At 34.5% G+C, this 19,859-nt stretch overlaps 1 protein-coding gene across 1 annotated transcript; it reads right to left on the bottom strand.

Moving 5' to 3' along the window:
* Nucleotides 1-12,671: 12,671 nt before the first annotated feature.
* Nucleotides 12,672-13,716, bottom strand: LOC137711029 (FCS-Like Zinc finger 2). Its single transcript, XM_068450224.1, has 2 exons — nucleotides 13,245-13,716; nucleotides 12,672-12,897 (listed from the first exon to the last, which is right to left on the bottom strand). Exons 1-2 carry the CDS (start codon nucleotides 13,565-13,567, stop codon nucleotides 12,702-12,704), a joined length of 519 nt encoding a protein of 172 aa, XP_068306325.1. The 5' UTR covers nucleotides 13,568-13,716; the 3' UTR covers nucleotides 12,672-12,701.
* Nucleotides 13,717-19,859: the final 6,143 nt, after the last annotated feature.

Genomic DNA, 19,859 nt, shown 5'->3' with positions numbered 1-19,859 from the left:
TCTTAAATAAACAAAATTGTCAAAAGAAATTTCAAAATTGGGATAAGTTGCACGAAAGATTGAACAAATCGGATTTCCAGAAGAATTAATTATCAAATCTTTAGGTATTTCAATCAAAGATGTGTCTTTGTCATTTTGATTATCTTCATTATTTATATCACTAATTTTTCCATCACCTATTTGCAAAATCCAATTTGCAAAATCATTGATTTTTTTTCTTTTCTTCATTGCTTAATCCATTTCTTGATAACCTCATATTTTCTTTCAAATGAAAAATTTTAAAATGTGACCACAAATAAGAAGTATTTAGAGAAGCATTTATTATATCTTCTTTGGTTCCTCCTGGTATAACAGGTAATATTTGTCGAAAATTACCACCTAATAAAACAGGTTTACCACCAAATGAGATATTATTTTGTGAACCATGTAAATGTGACAAAATGTCAGAAAGTGATTTATCCAATGCTTCAAAACAATGTTTATGAATCATAGGTGCTTCATCCCATATAATTAAATCTGTTTTTTCAATTAATCCAGCAAGATGAGTTTTCTTTTTTATTGGACAAATTGAAGAATCAGTAATAACTAAGAGAATTTTAAATCTAGAATGAGCTGTTCTACCACCTGGTAATAACAACGATGCTATTCCGGATGATGCCACTGCTAAAACAATTTTTCCTTCAGATCTAAGTCTACTTATTATAGCATCCCATAAAAAAGTTTTTCCAGTACCTCCATGACCATAGACAAAAAATAGTCCTTCTTTTCTTTTATTTACAGTATCTATAACACAATCATAGATATGTTTTTGACCTTCATTAAGTTGCGATTTTAAAACTGTGTGTTTTTTTGACAATTCTTCACAATCATAATTTAACTCTTCTCTTAAAAGTCTATTTTTTATTTCTAACATTTTTCTTGCATCAGGCATTGGTAAATTACATTTGTCTAAAGAAGTTGATGCATTATTAAAAAGCAATTCTAGTTCAAATAAAACAGAATTTTTTAATTCATCCTGTGGTACAATCATATCAGGAATTGCAAAAGTTTTTCGTAATTTGTACAAAATATCATCATACATGTTTTCCCAATGACTATCAAAAAGAATTTAAGGATTTGCTACATCACAAAATAAAATTATTGTAACAAACAATAGTCTCAATTGAGCAGATGACGCTACATTTACAACATTTGACAAAGCTTCAATCCATTCTTTATCATCGCCTAACAATCCCAATGATTTACATGCATCATGATATGAATTATGTACAACACCATTAACAGTTTTTATATCATCAAAGTTTAATGCACCTTTTTTCAAATTCAGAAGCATTCTTAAATAATATAATTCACCAAATGTTGGATGCACATATGCTATTCTACCTATTGAACCTTTTTGTTTTCTTGGTTTCCAAATTTTTTCCCGTGCATCATATAAAAATTTTGACGGAAACTGTGCATAAGTTAGTGAACGTGCTTCGTTATAAATTTTGTTAGCTTCAAACCAACTTGTTAACATTGTATGTTCAGAAGCATTTTGATTGATAATTGATTGCAATGATTGATCACCATTGAAAACAATATTTTGCTCTAACGGTAAATGTACTGGCAATCGTTCCACAGAAGGTTCTCTATGATGTATAGAATATTGAAACAATCTCCAAACAGCTTCGTAGGGTGATATGTATCTACAATTTAGATATGTTAATATTTCATCATTTGGATCTTGTTGAAGAATTAATCGTGCTCTATCTGAACCTTTATTTACATATTTGAACAAATATTTTATAAGCATTGATTGACAACAGGATTCAACATTTATATGAGCATTATATCTCAAAAGTAGTTCAGGATTATAAGGAACAACAAAGCTGTTATCAATTTTGATTCCATTTTTTAAAACAAATTTTGTATCATCATCACGACGCCTATAAACTGGAAAACCATTAGGTTCAAAAATTGTCTCACTTTTATATGATTTAGGAAAGTTTTTGGAACACTTATTTTCCCGCATGCAAGGAGAATTTTGATTAATGTGACCGCATGGACCATGAATCATGAATTGATTAACAATTTCATAAAGTTGAGGATTGACAAATTTGTCTGGCAACTCAGCTGAAATAATAGAATCTATATCTGATGCAATGTAGCACTTGAAATTTGATTTCAACCATATTAACATATGAGAATGAGGTAAACCTCTTTTTTGAAATTCAATTGTACAAACATCTGTTTGTGAAAATAGAAGAAAACCCAAAAAAAAAAAAAAAAGAAGTTAGTTTTATGAAGCAAAAAAATGAAAAAATTACAATAAGGAGAAAAATGAGTTTTTGGTACTCACTTGCTTCAACTTCTCCAAAAGGCTTTCCAGATTTGATGAAGTCAAGCATATCATCAAATTTCATTTTAAATATTCTGGAAATTATATCAGGTCTGTCCTCAGGTTTGAATCCCGGTTTTTTTTCAAATTCTCTCATAATTTCTGGCCACTTTACATTACAGGTAAATGTTATGAACAAATCAGGATGTCCATGTTCTCTACAAATAGCCATAGCATCTTGATAATTGTTAATCATGTATCTAGGACTTCCTGTATATGAAGCAGGCAACACAACTTTTTGTCCCAAACTACTTGCATCATTATCACCTCTTGATATTGCATCATAAATTCCTTTGTAAACTTCACTTCTCAAATTTTTTTGATTTTGTCTAATGTAATCCAATCTATCTTCTTCAAGTGTTGCATAGGAATCTACCAAATATTGTTGAAAAAGTCTACCTCCTTTTAACAATGTAGTTAAATATGGTTCTCTTTCTTGAATTTGATAAGTTATATAAGCTCTCATAGGCACTCTTTGTCTTTTCATTTTTGGACCTTTATAATTTTCATTCCATTTTAAATCTGGTCTATAGCCATCTTCACCATACGGAAAAAGAATAGGATATTGAAGAGCCATAAACTTTGGATTCAATTTTGTAACACGTTTTAATCCTTCACTTTTAGAGTCTATAATGATATCTCTATTAGAGTCGGACAGACCTATATCACCAACTATTAAACCACCTATTTCATCACTTGTTGGTTGGTCATATTGCTTGCCATCATTTGGTTGTCTTCCTAACAATTTCATTTTCAAAGAGATGAGACCATCAATTTCAAATTTATCTCTTGCCGTTCGAAAAAGTTTGACCAACTCATTTGATTCATCAAACATTTTAATCAAATTTTCTACAATTTTTGAATCAAGTCTTACATTTTTTCCATCACAATCAACAGCTTTAAGACGATTTTGTACTTCATTATATGTATCATAAACATATAGCTGAGCAAATTTTGGAGACTCATTATTAGCGGGTAAAAGAGATCCCATCAAATGATAAACTTGACCACTAATTTTAAAAATGTAAGGACTTGACCCATCATTAATTGAATGATCAACTTTCGCTCCCATTGAAGTAAATGAAAACATAGAATTATAAGCTCTAATATTTTCTCGAAATGATAAACGTTTTTGACCTCCATTCGGATCAAGTAAGGAATCTAAAAAAATCGGCGTTGGCTTTGGAATTGAAAATTTAATTTTTCCTTGTTGACAACAAAGAGTGAAAATGGGTTGATTTTTTTTCCAACTTTGTTTAAGCGACTCTTTTAACCAAAAATATGCACCACAGTCAACACATTTATAACTCTTATTACCCAAGTCCGCATAATCTTTCACAACCCCTACAAAAATACACATGCCAAAAAAAATATATATATAATCACAACATACAGTTGAGTAAATGCTAAAGTTAAAACTTAATGATGTACAGAATTTAAAACGTACCGTTTCTATTTTTTTGGAAGAAGGCTTGACCCTTATTCATAAGACTACAATTGTCACCAGCAAACGTTTTTTCAACTCTATTTTGAGCATTATTTGACAAACTAACAACGTTTTTCCCTTTTCGATGACGTGTGTACAATTTCTTTTCAAGTGGGGTCACATCTAGCATTTCATCATCAACACATTCAATGGCACAGTGCTCAGCAGAAGGTCTGCTGGTGGAGCACTGAGAATTATGGATATAAGTAGTTCTACACACTCTTTTTGATTGATGATTATGCTCAAACAATGTATTATCATATTTGTCATCAGTAATATTTTGTTTTCGCTTTATAGCATCTTTTGTTTGACCATTTATAGGCTTTTTAGACATGATGGAAACAAACTGTAACCGTTATTTGAAAAACAAACAACTGCAAAACAGATTTAAAAAAAAAAAAAAAATTCAATTAAGACATGAAACATATGCAAAAACAATATAGCTCTCATCTAATATAAACAGTAAACGAAAGTTGACTTAAACTATAGAAAACTATATAATTAAACTTTCAATTAAATCATTCCAGAAGTTTAAATTACTAACCTTGAGCAGAGAGCGTTTTGGAAGCTAGAAACAAACAGCTTAAAAACCAAAATAACTAATTGCTTTCCAAATCCTGTTGAAAAAAAATGATCACTTATCATTAGCTCAGAAAAGTAAATTGAATTTAATAAATATAGTTATTTTCATAAAAACAAAGAAAGTCTCATTTCTCCATTGCATGTAACGTTTTAACCATAAGTATTACAACCGTAGCAACCATAATAGCTCGCTGCTTCACATATGTATAATTTCTTTGAGCAAATACATTAAAAAACAAATAGACGATCCAAAACCAGTAATCAACATTCCACAGTAACAAAAAAAATGGAATTAAAAAACAATCATACTATACAAATAGTTATTCAAAAGGGTGTTGCTGGCCATTGCCAGGAAACCCAATCCAAAATTTACTTTATCAATCTCAAACCCTAACACTAAATTGCCAATTTCTTCCCTAGAATGATACGTTTTAGATCCCATGGAGAAGGTCCAAAACGAAGGTTGCTTTCTACTTATAATTTTACTCAGGAAATTACCACAACACCCTCTTTTTGCTAACTACATTGTTGAGAATTTGGAAATTACAAAGTCAGCAAAAGACTCCAAATAATTTCTTGAATGAAAACAATAGCTTTCCCAAACAACTCCACCTCTGCAAATTTGTTAATTTTAGTTGTTGGTCAGTTCTTGCATCCAAGACACCAATCCCCTAATCCCCTGCTCTAACCCACCAATTATGAGAGAGAGAGAGAGAGAGACCCAATTAATAAATTCGGAAAGAGAGGAGAACCAATATTTCTCTTCTAATACACACCCAAAAATTCGGAAAGAGAGGAGAACCAATATTTATCTTCTAATACACACCCAAATTTGTGATCCACATTTAATATCAATTTCGTCTCCCCAGGAGTGCAAGAATACTCAAAAAATTATAGCAATGGAAAAAGCAGGCATGATTATCAGAAATGAGTATAAAAAAAACTTGAGGCATCCATTTAAATGAAATCACACAAAGCGAAGAAACATTTGATAAAAGCACAACTGCCTTCTCAAATTTTGAGATATCCATCGAAATGAATTCACACAAATTCCAATGATTTAAATAAGAAATGCATACAGAATAATGAAGAAGTGGAGGCACGGAAACCATACCCAAAACAACGGTTCCAGCTGCTGCCAAATTTCAGATTTTTCAACAGAGGATGTCAAAGGCAGAATCCGCTTTTAGCCGGCAAAGCCTCGAAAACACTACAACTCACCATAAAACCAAACCGTTAGGGTTTCGTTCGTTCAAATCAATAAAAATCCAAAAAAAGAAAAAAAAAACACACACACACACACACAGCTGTTATAAAACGCACCTGGGTTCAATAGAATTTATCGCACAATAACCTGAAAACAGGCCGTTCGTAAGCTGGGCTGAAAATTCGTCAAAAATCCGACAACAACTTCGGTATGACAGATGGAAAAAGAGACACAAAATCTTCCTAGCAATTGCAAGTTGAGGATAAAACCTTGGAAACCAATTTTATGAGTTTCCACAGAACGTCAACAAATCTACATTCACAGGGATGCACAACTTATTTGAAAAAGGAGATCGCAAATGAAATCCCCAAAAACCAAAAATAAGAACCGCAGGATTTTAGAACAAAGGATAAAACTTCAGAGGCCAATTTCATGAATATTTTGTGAAATAAAGTACAGAGGATTTGAGAGGAACGCAAGATTTTAGAAGAACATAACGCAAAATAAGATGGATCGAACTAACCTCTCTTCTTCCAATATGTAGAAGCTGTCTTTTGTTTTGCCTTTGTGAACAGTGCACTTTTCACTCTCTACACACAAAAAGAACGTACTCAAAATGCTCAGCAACATTATAAAACTTAATAAATTATACGTATAAAACACTATATATGTATTTGGACATAAAGTATAAAAATTTACTAACAGAATCAAGCTTAAATTTAACAAAAGAAGTAATTATGAATTGAAATCAAATGATATTATAGTTGTTAAAAAAAATACCTGACCAATTTTTACAAATAGCATCATAAATTGTTAAAAAAATAACAGCATTGAAAAATCTAATTACTCAAATCTGTAATTCAATTAAAACACCTCACTGAAAACCCCAAGGAGAGAGGTGCATATTCCTAACCTTGCACAGTTAAAATTGCATTTTGTTTGAGGAGGAGAAAAATGATCAAACTAATAAGTCAATACTTAAATAGGTTTACTCTGGTGTCCACTATTTTTTAATACACACATAATGCTGTATGTTTAAATCAACACTGATTCTTGCATACTTTTGGTTATATAATGTTTGGAGTTCAATGTATATATACCCAAATGGGAATTATTCTTTATCCAAAATTTAGAACAAACTAACTCAGCCGAGAACGCAATGAAATTTAACTGCAACTCCAATATAATCAATGTAAATTATTATAGCGAAACAATGTGATCAAACTTAAACAAAACTCCAAATCCACCAAAAGTATAAATTTCTTACCTTGCGTACAGAGGGCTTCAGAAAACGACAGCGTTTTAGCCTGGAAATAAAACCCCCAAAATTAGAAAAATGAAATTTGCACAGAATTTACAGTTCTAAACACAAAATTACCCACCCCAAATCGGCGAAAGAACTTACCCTCTAAACTCAAAGAAAATCAACTCCAAACTTAATTAAATTTGTTTTCTTTTCCAAAACTTGTCTCAATCTGCAACATAATGACCAGCTTGTTACATAACTAAAGATCTAAATGATATAAGGTCTTAAAAATGGTTTATTTCGTAGGTCATTAATTAGTCATGACTCGTGCTTGTGCATAAGATGCCTCACTTGACTCAATAGGAACATATAGATGCTCATGTTTTTCTTGGTACAGATACTCATATTGTGCTTAATTAGCATCACACATCATGATATTAAAGTTCTAATCATGTTAGACCTATGCCATGTAGTTAAAAGCATAAATAAGATAAACAAAAACACGAAAAATAAGTTTTACGTTTATTATTTATACATGCACTCCTCTAAACTATTTCAGGCTACATCAATTTAGTCCTCTCATTCCTACAAACTGGATGACAATATATTCCCTCACGATAAGGAGAACTGTTATTACAGAACTCCTACAGTGGACATTTACATGCATGTATCATCACAAAAAGAAATGGATAAGAAAAATGAAAAAAAATAAATAAATAAATAAATCCACCAAAACTTGAACAAAATCAACCCCAAGGAACAACCAAATTCAACTTCAATATAAACTTAAACAAAATCAAACTCCAAGGTGCAACCAAATTCAACTCCAATATAATAAAACCTAAACAAAACTTTAAATTGCTTACCTTGAGTATACAGGGCTTGAGAAATCAAAGGCTTTCAAGTTTGAAAACAAAACCCCCAAAATAAAAAAGGGAAATTTCCAAATAAAACTCATTTTGAAATTCAAACATACAGTTCTAAACACAGAATATTCAAATCACATAATTATCAACCCCAAATTGGCCGAAAAACTCACCAGGGAACGCAGCTTTTTCTGGGCTTAAAATTTTCTTCGAATCGGGACCAAATTCAAGTTTTTTTATTTATTTATTTTTATTTGAATTTCTGGTTTGTCTCCCAATCTCAAAAGTATTTCGAACCAACCAGAAAAAACCAATCGAGTGTACAAAAACTGAATAAAAAGCTTGAGTAAGGCAGTAGTACATAGTTAAGGAAGCATGATTGCCATAAGAGATATTCAACAAAAGCATGATTGCATACCTTCGCTTTCTTCAAACTCCTTTCCTTAAATTGATTTTAATTTTCATCAAATTCACGAACCTATGCAAGCCAAACAGTGTTGTTGGTGCTTTCTGAGTGAGAGAGAGAGAGAGAGAGAGAGAGAGAGAGAGAGGGTAATGTTTCTGAGAGAGAAGACGAAATGGAAGCAAAAGTGGAGCTTGTTTCGAAGCAAACCCAATTCAGCTAACCTTCAAACTTTAAATTGCTTACCTTGAGTATACAGGGCTTGAGAAATCAAAGGCTTTCAAGTTTGAAAACAAAACCCCCAAAATAAAAAAGGGAAATTTCCAAATAAAACTCATTTTGAAATTCAAATATACAGTTCTAAACACAGAATATTCAAATCACATAATTATCAACCCCAAATTGGCCGAAAAACTCACCAGGGAACGCAGCTTTTTCTGGGCTTAAAATTTTCTTCGAATCGGGACCAAATTCAAGTTTTTTTATTTATTTATTTTTATTTGAATTTCTGGTTTGTCTCCCAATCTCAAAAGTATTTCGAACCAACCAGAAAAAACCAATCGAGTGTACAAAAACTGAATAAAAAGCTTGAGTAAGGCAGTAGTACATAGTTAAGGAAGCATGATTGCCATAAGAGATATTCAACAAAAGCATGATTGCATACCTTCGCTTTCTTCAAACTCCTTTCCTTAAATTGATTTTAATTTTCATCAAATTCACGAACCTATGCAAGCCAAACAGTGTTGTTGGTGCTTTCTGAGTGAGAGAGAGAGAGAGAGAGAGAGAGAGGGTAATGTTTCTGAGAGAGAAGACGAAATGGAAGCAAAAGTGGAGCTTGTTTCGAAGCAAACCCAATTCAGCTAACCTTCAAACTTTAAATTGCTTACCTTGAGTATACAGGGCTTGAGAAATCAAAGGCTTTCAAGTTTGAAAACAAAACCCCCAAAATAAAAAAGGGAAATTTCCAAATAAAACTCATTTTGAAATTCAAATATACAGTTCTAAACACAGAATATTCAAATCACATAATTATCAACCCCAAATTGGCCGAAAAACTCACCAGGGAACGCAGCTTTTTCTGGGCTTAAAATTTTCTTCGAATCGGGACCAAATTCAAGTTTTTTTATTTTTTTATTTTATTTGAATTTCTGGTTTGTCTCCCAATCTCAAAAGTATTTCGAACCAACCAGAAAAAACCAATCGAGTGTACAAAAACTGAATAAAAAGCTTGAGTAAGGCAGTAGTACATAGTTAAGGAAGCATGATTGCCATAAGAGATATTCAACAAAAGCATGATTGCATACCTTCGCTTTCTTCAAACTCCTTTCCTTAAATTGATTTTAATTTTCATCAAATTCACGAACCTATGCAAGCCAAACAGTGTTGTTGGTGCTTTCTGAGTGAGAGAGAGAGAGAGAGAGAGAGAGAGAGAGAGAGAGAGAGAGAGGGTAATGTTTCTAAGAGAGAAGACGAAATGGAAGCAAAAGTGGAGCTTGTTTCGAAGCAAACCCAATTCAGCTAACCTTCACGATGATCGACAGGTGGACAACGGGGGTAAACACGTAATTTCACTGTGCCGAACACAAAAAACAACTGGCCATGGTGATCAAAAGAGGGGCATTTCGGTCAAATCACTGTTAATGAACAGTGATCATCAACTGAGTTTTAGTATATATAATGTACACTTTGGTCTTGATCCGAGCCTTTCTATTTTATTTGTTTATATTTATATGTACACTTTCTATCTTCCAGTCACAAATCTTGTAGATCTAGTAGTGGGAACTCAAATTTGCTTGAATTTGTGGTTGAAGTATGTGTTTGGTATTGGAAGTAGAAATTTCAAGAAAATATATATATATATATATATATATATATATATATATATATAATTTTGGTTAGATTAGTTAGACCAGCATGAACCGAACCGTACAATTTAGTAGCAATTTTAAGTGAAACCGCACTGAACCAAACTGTTAATATTTTTCAGTTTTGATTCCGGTCTGAAGGTGGAACCGGACCGAACCAGACAGTGCCCACCCCTTGTTGGGTATAGGGTGGACCTCCTCTAAAGTGTCCATTCATTAAAAAGCATTACACGTCACCTCGCCCTCTCACATGTTAATCGATGTGGATGTTTTCAGTAAAATTCAATAGGAATTAATTTGGCTCCTCAATTAATGAGGAGGAGTTTCATCTCAATTTGTTGCATGATCATTTTACGAAACTTCATATTTATGATCAGAACCGAGCCCTATAAACAAGGGAGAAGAAGACATGGTGAGGGTAAGTTCCATGCAATTAAATAATTAATATATTAATTAATCAAAATAATAAGTTTGTTTTGAAACTTTGAGTTAGTATTGGGCCTCTAGGTCCAATACGCACGAGTAATACCTGGGCTTCCTGATGTTGGTTGGTGAAAATCAAGGTGGTTGTTTTGGTCATATGATATCAAAGAACGCCTCTGGAAGCTACTCTAAAGTTGGAAGGGCAAACTATTAAGTGCTACCAATGCCAGCAAGGAACCTCTAGTCAAAGTAGTGGCGCAGGGCATCCCGCTGTACACATTGAGTTGTTTCCTTCTACCTCAATATTTCTGCGAAGACCTAAATCGACTATTAGCAAAGTTCTAGTGCAACGGAACGGATGACGGAAAGAAAATACATTGGCTATCATAGCACAAATTGTGTATATATACACCAATGGAAGGAGGAGGGTTGGGGTTGAAGAATATGCATGCATTTAATTCGGCTTTCGGCTTTTACTAGCTAAACGAGGGTGGAGACTCATTCAAGAGCCCAATTCATTGGTGGCAAAAGTCCTCAAAGCAAAATACCCATCCTAACACCCATTTTTTGGAAGCCCAGCCGACGAATAAGGAAAAGCATATGTGCAGATAGTGAGGTCATTGCAAAAGGTTCAAGATTGCCCGTAGGCAACAGAGAGATTCTTTTTTTTTTTTTTTTTTTTTGTCAAACGATAAATTTGTTAGATTATAATATGGAAAGATCGTTGGGTCCCGGATCCAGACAGCCTTTAAGGTTTCTTACCCAAGCCTCTGGATTCTGAAGTGGTTCTCGATAGCGACCTCATTGATGTAAAGAGCAAGCAGTGGAATCTCCCCCTTGTTCGCTCTTTGCAACGACAACCTTCCTGCTCGTGTTCTCGTGAAGGTTTGTCCATGGTGAATCAACACTACACCTTATGCGGAACTGCCATTTTTCTGTCCATGCTTGGGTTTCGACACCAATTGGTCACACACCACGTGGAATATCTATGAGCTCAACGAAGCATTGGGTTTTGCATTTAGCTTCCCTTCTCAACATCCAAAATTTCAAGGCGTTGCAGGGGATTTTATCGCTGCCTAAATGTTGCGTTTTGAAAATGTTCTTTCACGGTTGCATATCGAGACGTTGGCAGACAGAGTGTTGAAAATGAATCTCATATTGATAAGAGAATGGATTTTGCATAAACTTATAAGTAAATTAGACTACTCATTATATTGTCAATTGATTTTAAAATGTAACCTCAACTTTCTTCACAAAGAAGAGCTGCTTTGGCGGTGGGGGGAGGGGATTACACTGCAAAATACCATTTTAGAGAGTGATTCACTCCATATCATTACAGCAATTCAGGAGCGTTCTACCAATGCGTCCAAAATGTCTAGCAGTCTACACTCGGAAATATTGTGGAGGATGCCAAAGTCCTGCTATCTCAGATCACTGGAGCTATGTCCGCTCATGTGCGCGGCCAAGCAAACGAGACGGCTCATTGTCTTGCTCGCAACGCTCTCCACGGAGTCTGTCTCGATCGTCGTTTGAGGAATCCCCAGACATCATGGAAGAATGTACTTGATTGAGCTGGGTTCTCTTCCACAGTTCCTTGTGCTGTACCGTACGTGTTAACTTTGATGGTAAGCAACGATACATGATTACAAAAATCTTTTCAAAAGGCGATCCAAGTTGAGTTGCCTACGTCACACGCACAGCAACCGAAAAGGAATCCCCTCGTACTTGCGGCATCTTCCCTTCCAAAAAACCTTCACGTTCGTAACAGACTCCAAAAACAGATTTAAATCCCAGATTTGATACTATTCACCAAACGTACAACCACCCAAAATTAAAAAAGCAATTTCCATTCCTGCCAGTTTTTATTTTTTATTTTTTCCTTTACTTCTCCATCGTAAAGCTGTCTTTGCATTACATTTAGGGGAATGAAAAATATATATTACATATTATATAAAATATTATACATAACCAAAAATTTCGAGATTAAAGAGGGGAAAAAACCCAAAAAACAGCCATCTCATAGAGCTAAGATCACACACACTTTTGATCTTATGTATAAAACATTCAAACTCAAAGTCATCACATTCACAATCCCTCAGAAAAAAGGTGGTCTTGCACTTGCACTACTTCTTCTTCTCTCCTTGGCTTTAACTTTCCTTGGACTTATATTTCAATCTCTCTTCTTCTTCTAACTTGTCTTTTTTTTTTTAATATATATATATAAGTATAATCTCATTTGATTTCTAAGCGGCCGCCACTGTGCCTGTATGGACAGGATAATCCTGTGCCGTGGCGGTGTTGGCTGAGTTGTTTGATTTCCGTTGCTCTCTTTTTCTCAGCGCTTTCATGGAGGAAGAGCGGTTCCAGTTCTTCTCCTTCGCCTCGTCTATTTCTATCTGCTCATCTCTGCACTCCTCACTGCAGAACGGAGTGTCACCTCTGCAAATATTAAACAAATCATACAGAAATTCAGAATCCAACAACCATTTTATTATTTACCGAAAACACAACAAACCCACTTCCATTTCTTCCAAATCTAAGTAACCCACATCCAGAAAACTTAAATCAAAACTAAAACAACGGTTTTACTCAGATCCACCCAATTTTCTGTTTGGCTGTGGAGATAAAAAAGGTGGGATCTTTCTCTTATTTTCCGGGAAAAATGTTCAAATTTCCACGAACCCACACTTTTTTCTGCTCACAAAATTCAACCACAATCGCCAAATTTTGAAAAGGAAAAATAAGGGGAAATTGATCAATGGATTTGAAGTGGGTAATCAACCAACCTGTACATGAAGATGTCTCTGTTATCACCGAGTGGTTTCTTGCAGAGGAAACAAGCATCCAAGAAATGGGGTTGGTGGTGCTCCTCAAACCTGGCGTCACAGAACCTCCCAGATCTCGGCGAAAAAGAAGACGACGAAGAAAACGAAGCCATGGCGGGAGAAACGTTTCTGAAGCTGCCACTCCGCCTCGCGAAACACATCGGCCTTGAATAAACCGGGTGGGTGGACCCGGAAAACCCGGCTTCCATATCAGCCAGCGAGGCCAACCCATCGTCCTCGTCGATGAAACAAGGCCGCCTTGCAGCGCCGGAAACTGATTCCATTTCCTCTGAAGTTCTGATGATCTCAGTGCTGGAATGCGTTTGGCAGGAGAGAGAACGAAACGGAGAAACAGAGAGAGATGTGGTTCATGAGGAGAAGGTGGAGCCTTTTTAAAAGGAGACTTGGTGTGAGAGGAGAGAGAGAAAGTCTAGAGAGAGAAAGAGATGTAAACAACAAACAATAAACAAACGGCAGATTTGTGAAATCCGTGATATTGAATCCATTGGCTCAAAATACCCGCATTCCCTAAGTTCCAAATATTTAAATCACAAAACTCTCACCCTCATTCTCTAAGTAAATTACGTGTGTGCCATCGAGCCCAAATGGGCGGTGTCACAGAGGCAGTGGCTGTTTCGTAGTTTTGAGAAACACAAGGGCTAAAAGTCAAGAGACTGTGTTGTCGTATCCGGGGTCCGAGATCTTTGACAGTTCTCCAGTTTTGCGCTCAGAGCAAGTGGGACCCGCGTCGCGCGACCTAATCGCACTCAATGATACGTTCTAACGCCCGTCGGAGTGGAACTGAGGAGGGAGAAGGGGCGGTACCACGCGCCAGTACATTGCGCGTCAACGTAACGGTCACACCGCCCATTCTACTTCATTTGCCTTCAAGTGAAAATACGTGGGTTTCTTTGTCTTTGTTGGCGACTTCCGACATCGCCTCATGGCAAATCACTTTTACCTTTTGATTTTTTTTTTCTAGTATAAAAGAAATAAAGTTCCAAAACTTGACGATAGGTTGGTTTGGTATTGCTGTGTTTTGAAAAAAAACTGTTTTTATTATACTATGAAAAAAAGCGGTTGTGAAATAAAGCATCAGAGTGTTTGATAAACTTTTTTGTAAAAGTATTTTTGAACAAAAAAACTGTATGATAATATTTGGTAAACTTTTATGTAAAACAACTGTGACTGTATAAAATGACCAAAAAGGGTATAATACTAGATGTGCCATTAAGTTAATTTTCTTAACCAATAAAGGTGAATTACTAAATATACTTTATTTGTAAAGGAAAAATATTTATAAACTTTATCTTAAATATTAATTAGTATGACAAACTATTTCAATTAAAATATTTTAAACTCAATAGCTAGAATTCATTAGTACAATATTATTAATGTATTTGAAAGTAACCTAATTAGATGCATTCATATGTGCAATCTGTATTTTTGGAGAAAGTGCAATCTGTTTGTTTGGTGGGTGAGAGAGCAATTTACTTGAAATAGGAAACCAATATAAACTTCCATAGACCTTTTTTTTTTTTGTTCATCACTTTCATATAGTAGTGATGTTCATTATCTTATTTATAATCGTTAGATGAGTTGAAGTTTTTAAATTTGTGTCTATCCACTATGCAGATCTCTAAATTTAAACTCAGTTAATGGTTATAAATAAAATTGTGAAAATTATCATCACTTAAGAATGGTAAGCAAAAATATTCCATTATTTAATTGCAAATATCATTACATCCAATATTTTCAAATATGATGCTACGGAGATCAATTTTTTAGATTAAATTTTGTAAATCTTATGACGTGGTCATTGATTATTTAATTACTTAAGTTTGTCAAATGTCTTTAAGAGATACCAAATGTCAGGAGAGATGAAATTTGTCACTGATCTTGAAAGTTCTTATATTCGAATAGTTTATTTTCGTTAATCAATACAAAATTTATATGTAGTCTAATATTTTAGTGAATAAAGTGTTAGATTTCACCCATATGTTCCGTGTTCAAAACTTTCTCTCTTAATTATTGTAATGGTTTCGAATTCCCTTCCTCCTTAATAATAATCAAACAAAATTTGTAGTTAAACGAGAAATTGTATTAGCATAAAATGACTTTGCGAAAAGGTGATTAGCTAAAAAAAGTTTTGAGTAAAATGAAATAATGGAATAAGTTACTTTTTAAACATGGTTTAATGAGATTGTCCATTTTAAGAAATTTCTGTGACGTTCCATGTCCTTGTTTGGAAGAAAAAATTTGTTCGTTCTAATAACTTTCCACGCTAAGCATTATTTCCCATGTTTGATTTTCACTTGCGATTCTGTATAAATGTTTCGTTTTTCTTTTTTGAAAAAAAAATAGATAACCGATGACAAGTCATGGTAATTATGCATCTTTTCTGGATTAAGCGGAATTTGACTCTACTTGTTTTTTTTTTCAGCTTGTTATCTACACTAATGATAATAAGATTTAGCTTCAAGTTAGTAATAATGTGGTTCATATTTCCCCTTAACTAAAATCGATCATGAAATTTTTCACTTACAAATAAAGTAGAACACCTCAAGACTGTAATACTAAATAACATGTAAATGCCTTGTTTAAAACATCTAGAATTCCCAAATGATTATTTGTTGCAAAAATTCTTTAATCGTATACGTATTTCAACGTAAGTCCCCTTCACGCGCCATAAATGCAAGTCATAGTACCATCAGTTCACTTTCTCCTCTCCTCCAAAACCCACGGTTTCACTTTTCCCCACCTTGCCCCTCACTCCAACTCCTTTTTCCTCACTTTAATAATGACGTCATACATCCATCCCCATATGCCTTTGTCGTTTTCCTTGGGGTCCCCACATCCCCACAAAACCATCTACGCTGGGCCCCATGGCCTATTATGATGATGGCGTGGGCCGTGGTAAGTGGTGTTTTGAGAGAGAAAGAAAGCGTTCTTATTGGGATTTGTTTATTGTGCGTTGCAGCTCTTTCTCCGAGTTTTTTGTTCCCTCTAAGCACGGCCGCTGCCCGAGTGTGCCGGGCAGCTGACCCGTCTGCCCTTTTAAATGATGATTCACCGCTTCACACGTGTGACGGTCTGCTTGTACCACCACACCGTCTTGGGTTATGTGATACTGCCACGCGGTGAGCAACGGACAAAAGTTTCTACGCTCGCTGACTGACTCTGTAGAGAGATTTTTTTAATGGTCGGTACACAGAATGGTACATTATGTATCATTATACAAATGATGTAATATATGTGCTAAAAAGTTAATAACTTTAAAAATAAAATTTTCCGTCATAAGTATTAAAACACATGATATACTACTTGGGTAATGATTTAGAGGCACCGTGGACGATTCTATTCACTGCTGCCATGAAGCTTTTCTGCCCTTCCTTTCATGCCGTTGGATTCCATCACTCTTTTTACTATTATTAAGAACAATATTATTAATTACTCTAAATTACATTACAACGAAAATCTTTCACTTTCTCAAACACACAAATTGATATTTGTTTTTCGGTTAACCACGGGCATAAGTTCGAAAGAAAAAGAAGAGTGCATGCGAATATTTTAAGGCCACGAGATTCTAAACTGAATAACAAGTCTAAACAAGTTAAATTACCAGCAATAAAATTATTTTCACGATAATTTACTATTGACTGAGAAGTGCTCTTCTATAAGTAACTCACAATGTAATGATTTATATTTCGAATATATTAAAAATAAATACTTATACTATGATTACATAGAGAATTAAAATAAAACATGGTTAGCTAAAGAAGAATTTTCTTTTTTAACAAACGATTTTATCTACGCTAAGAGATGAGTAAAGTTAGCCTTACAATAACTAATAATAATGTGGTTCAAATTTATTTTTAATGAAAATCGAACATAAAATTTTTCATTTATAAGTAAATAGGAAAATTTAAACAATTAGAGTAATTCATTACTTTTTTTTATTTAATTTTCAATTCGGTAACGTGTTGGATTTCTCTATAAGATTGTTTTATTGGTTTTGTTGTGGATTTTATATGAATTTATGATTGGACTATTTTTTAGTTGTAAGAGGAAGTGACAGAACATTACCATGGGCGTTTAAACGGCCCACAAATGGACCTTTTGTCCTTGTTTCTTGAAGCTTCCGTCAAATTCTATTTCAATGTTTCATTGGAGGTCTTCTCCCGGCACTTGAATTGACCCGTTTTAGAGCACCTTCTTTTAGAAAAGCAAACTACACAAAAATAGTTCACCGTCATGTGTGTTTCCATTCAAAAAATAAATTAAATATAAAAAATTTGTACCTGGCAAATATATATTATTGGACGAAAAATTCTATGTGGCGTTAACCCATTCTATGTAACAAAGTCTAAAGGTAAAAGAGATTCCAACCAATATATCAATCATATATGCATTGGCATAAAAATTGTGTGCTGCTAAGTTTGAGATATTTTTTTTATATATTTTGTTCTATGAGTCTATTGTGTGCTGCTAAGTTTGAGAATTTTTTTATATATTTTGTTCTATGAGTCTTAGTAATGCACCAAACACAACTCATGAAAGTTAAATTTGATTGATTTGTTATGAAGAGTAGGTCATACAAATATTAATTGAATAAAAAATGACACATCCCGATCCGGAATGTCTACCTAGACTCTGAATCAAGTTGTGCTGGCCGACACTAAGAGGGTGACGAAGCCATAAAGTGTAGTGAAGTGGAAAATGTAAGTAAGTTTAAACCAAAAAATGCCTAAGTATAAGAGTGTGCTAGTGAGCGAGAAGGAACCCATTGCACATGTGATGTCAGAGCATAAGTAAAGTACAGTAGAGTCGATTGAGAGTTATACCATCGGAGGTAATCTCCAATACCAGATTTGTCAAGAATCCTCGTCGATACGAAAGTTCAGCTGCTAAAAACCTGGAAGGGCGAAAAACAAGGGTGAATAGGCCTAAAAATAAAGCTTTGTAAAAACCCTTTCGAAAACATAATAACATCTCGCCGTAAAACAAGTATAGTTTCCAAAATATACATACTACGTATAGTAAGAAAATACTTTATCTCGATACTCAATAGGTCTTCACAGTTTTCTTGATACTCAATTCACTCTAATAATGGGAAATTAACTCGCACTTCGATTCTACTGTCTACCTGTGGAAGTGACCGAAAAGGTGGCTAGTCAAAGAGGTTTTGTTTACCTAGATAGGTGATAAGGTAAAAACAACTATAAGTTTATTGTCCTAATACAAAACTTGCTCCTAAGTTTCCACAATTTAATTTCTTCAGCTCAGATAATCATTGATAATCAATCTATCAGTCGCACCGCTAATTAATGCATATACGACAACTTAATATTGTTCATTACCGTGAAACTGTGAACTGATGTTTTGGCACAAAGGTATCATTCCCACATACTAGCATGTGTCTAGTATCATAAATCACACTGCTGGAATACTGGTTGGCAGCTCCTAGATATCGGACAATATCATCAATTAGTAACGCCACAATAAACTTATTACAGATTAGAGCCCGCTCAGGTGGATAGTTTCAGATGACTGGTAAGGAATTGGTCTTATGAGGTGGTTCCGTTGATTCTAGGGAAAATATTTTCTACACGGGGATTTCTACTAACTGTAGGTCTAACAACTTATACTCACAAGCCTATACTTATCGAAATGACAAGTACAACATTGAAAGAAAATCTGGGAACTAATGCTGGTTGGAATGCCCTAAGGCTGGAAAAATGAATTTGCTAATAATCTACTTTAGAATGGAATTAAACCGAAGTCGATCTTCCTCTTAAAGATCCGGAATGATCACTAGTGCGTTTGAAAAGATTAGTGTTATTGGGGATCAAAAGTGGCTATCCCCGAGATGTTCTTCCGTCGAGTGCTACCACTTTAGCACCAAGTTGTCGCTTAAGGCATTTCTAGAATCTTGACGAAGTAAACTTCATAGGAATTCCACGATGGTATACTAATGGATGTCGCCAAGGAATCAAAACTATTTGTGGTTTCTTATCTCGAAAGGGTTGGTAGAAAGACTAGATGGTAGTGGGATTGATTGGTAAATCTCTGATGGCACACAATTATCGATACATTAGCCCTGCTTCAAAGCCATCAACTTGTCTCAATTCGATTTTTTTTCCTTAGCATGGAGATTCTTCGTTTAAGTCTAGAGGTGGCTGTTAAATGTTCTTTTAAAAAGTCGGTAAGTCCTCTAAATCACTCAAAACTTAGAAAAAGTTAAAATGTTTTTCGTATTCGACAAGGTGGCAAGATTCGAAAATTAGGCTCAAGAATCGAGAATGCTTACATCACGTGTGTGATGAATGCAATACTGACCAAACTTATGCTTTGATACCAAACTGACACACCCGGACCCGGAATGTCAACCTAGACTCCGAATCGAGCTGTATTGGCCGACACCAGGAGGGTGACGAAGCCATAAAGTGCAGTATGTGGAAAATGTAATAAATTTAAACCTAAAGTTGCCTAAGTATAAGAGTGCACTAGTGAGAGGGAATGAACCCATTTCACACATGATGTCAGAGCATAAGTAAAGTATAGTAGAGTAGATTG

Source organism: Pyrus communis, chromosome 12 (assembly GCF_963583255.1).
Source record: "Pyrus communis chromosome 12, drPyrComm1.1, whole genome shotgun sequence".
NCBI classification, from domain to species: Eukaryota; Viridiplantae; Streptophyta; class Magnoliopsida; order Rosales; family Rosaceae; genus Pyrus; species Pyrus communis.
Note: the sequence above shows the minus strand (reverse complement) of the source record. Positions and strands in the feature narration are given on the sequence as shown.

Coding starts and splice junctions, on each gene's coding strand:
- LOC137711029 (XM_068450224.1), bottom strand. CDS start 13,567: ATGGAATCAGTTTCCGGCGCTGCAAGGCGGCCTTGTTTCATCGACGAG. Junction 12,898..13,244: donor AGAGACATCTTCATGTACAG/GTTGGTTGATTA, acceptor TAATATTTGCAG/AGGTGACACTCCGTTCTGCA.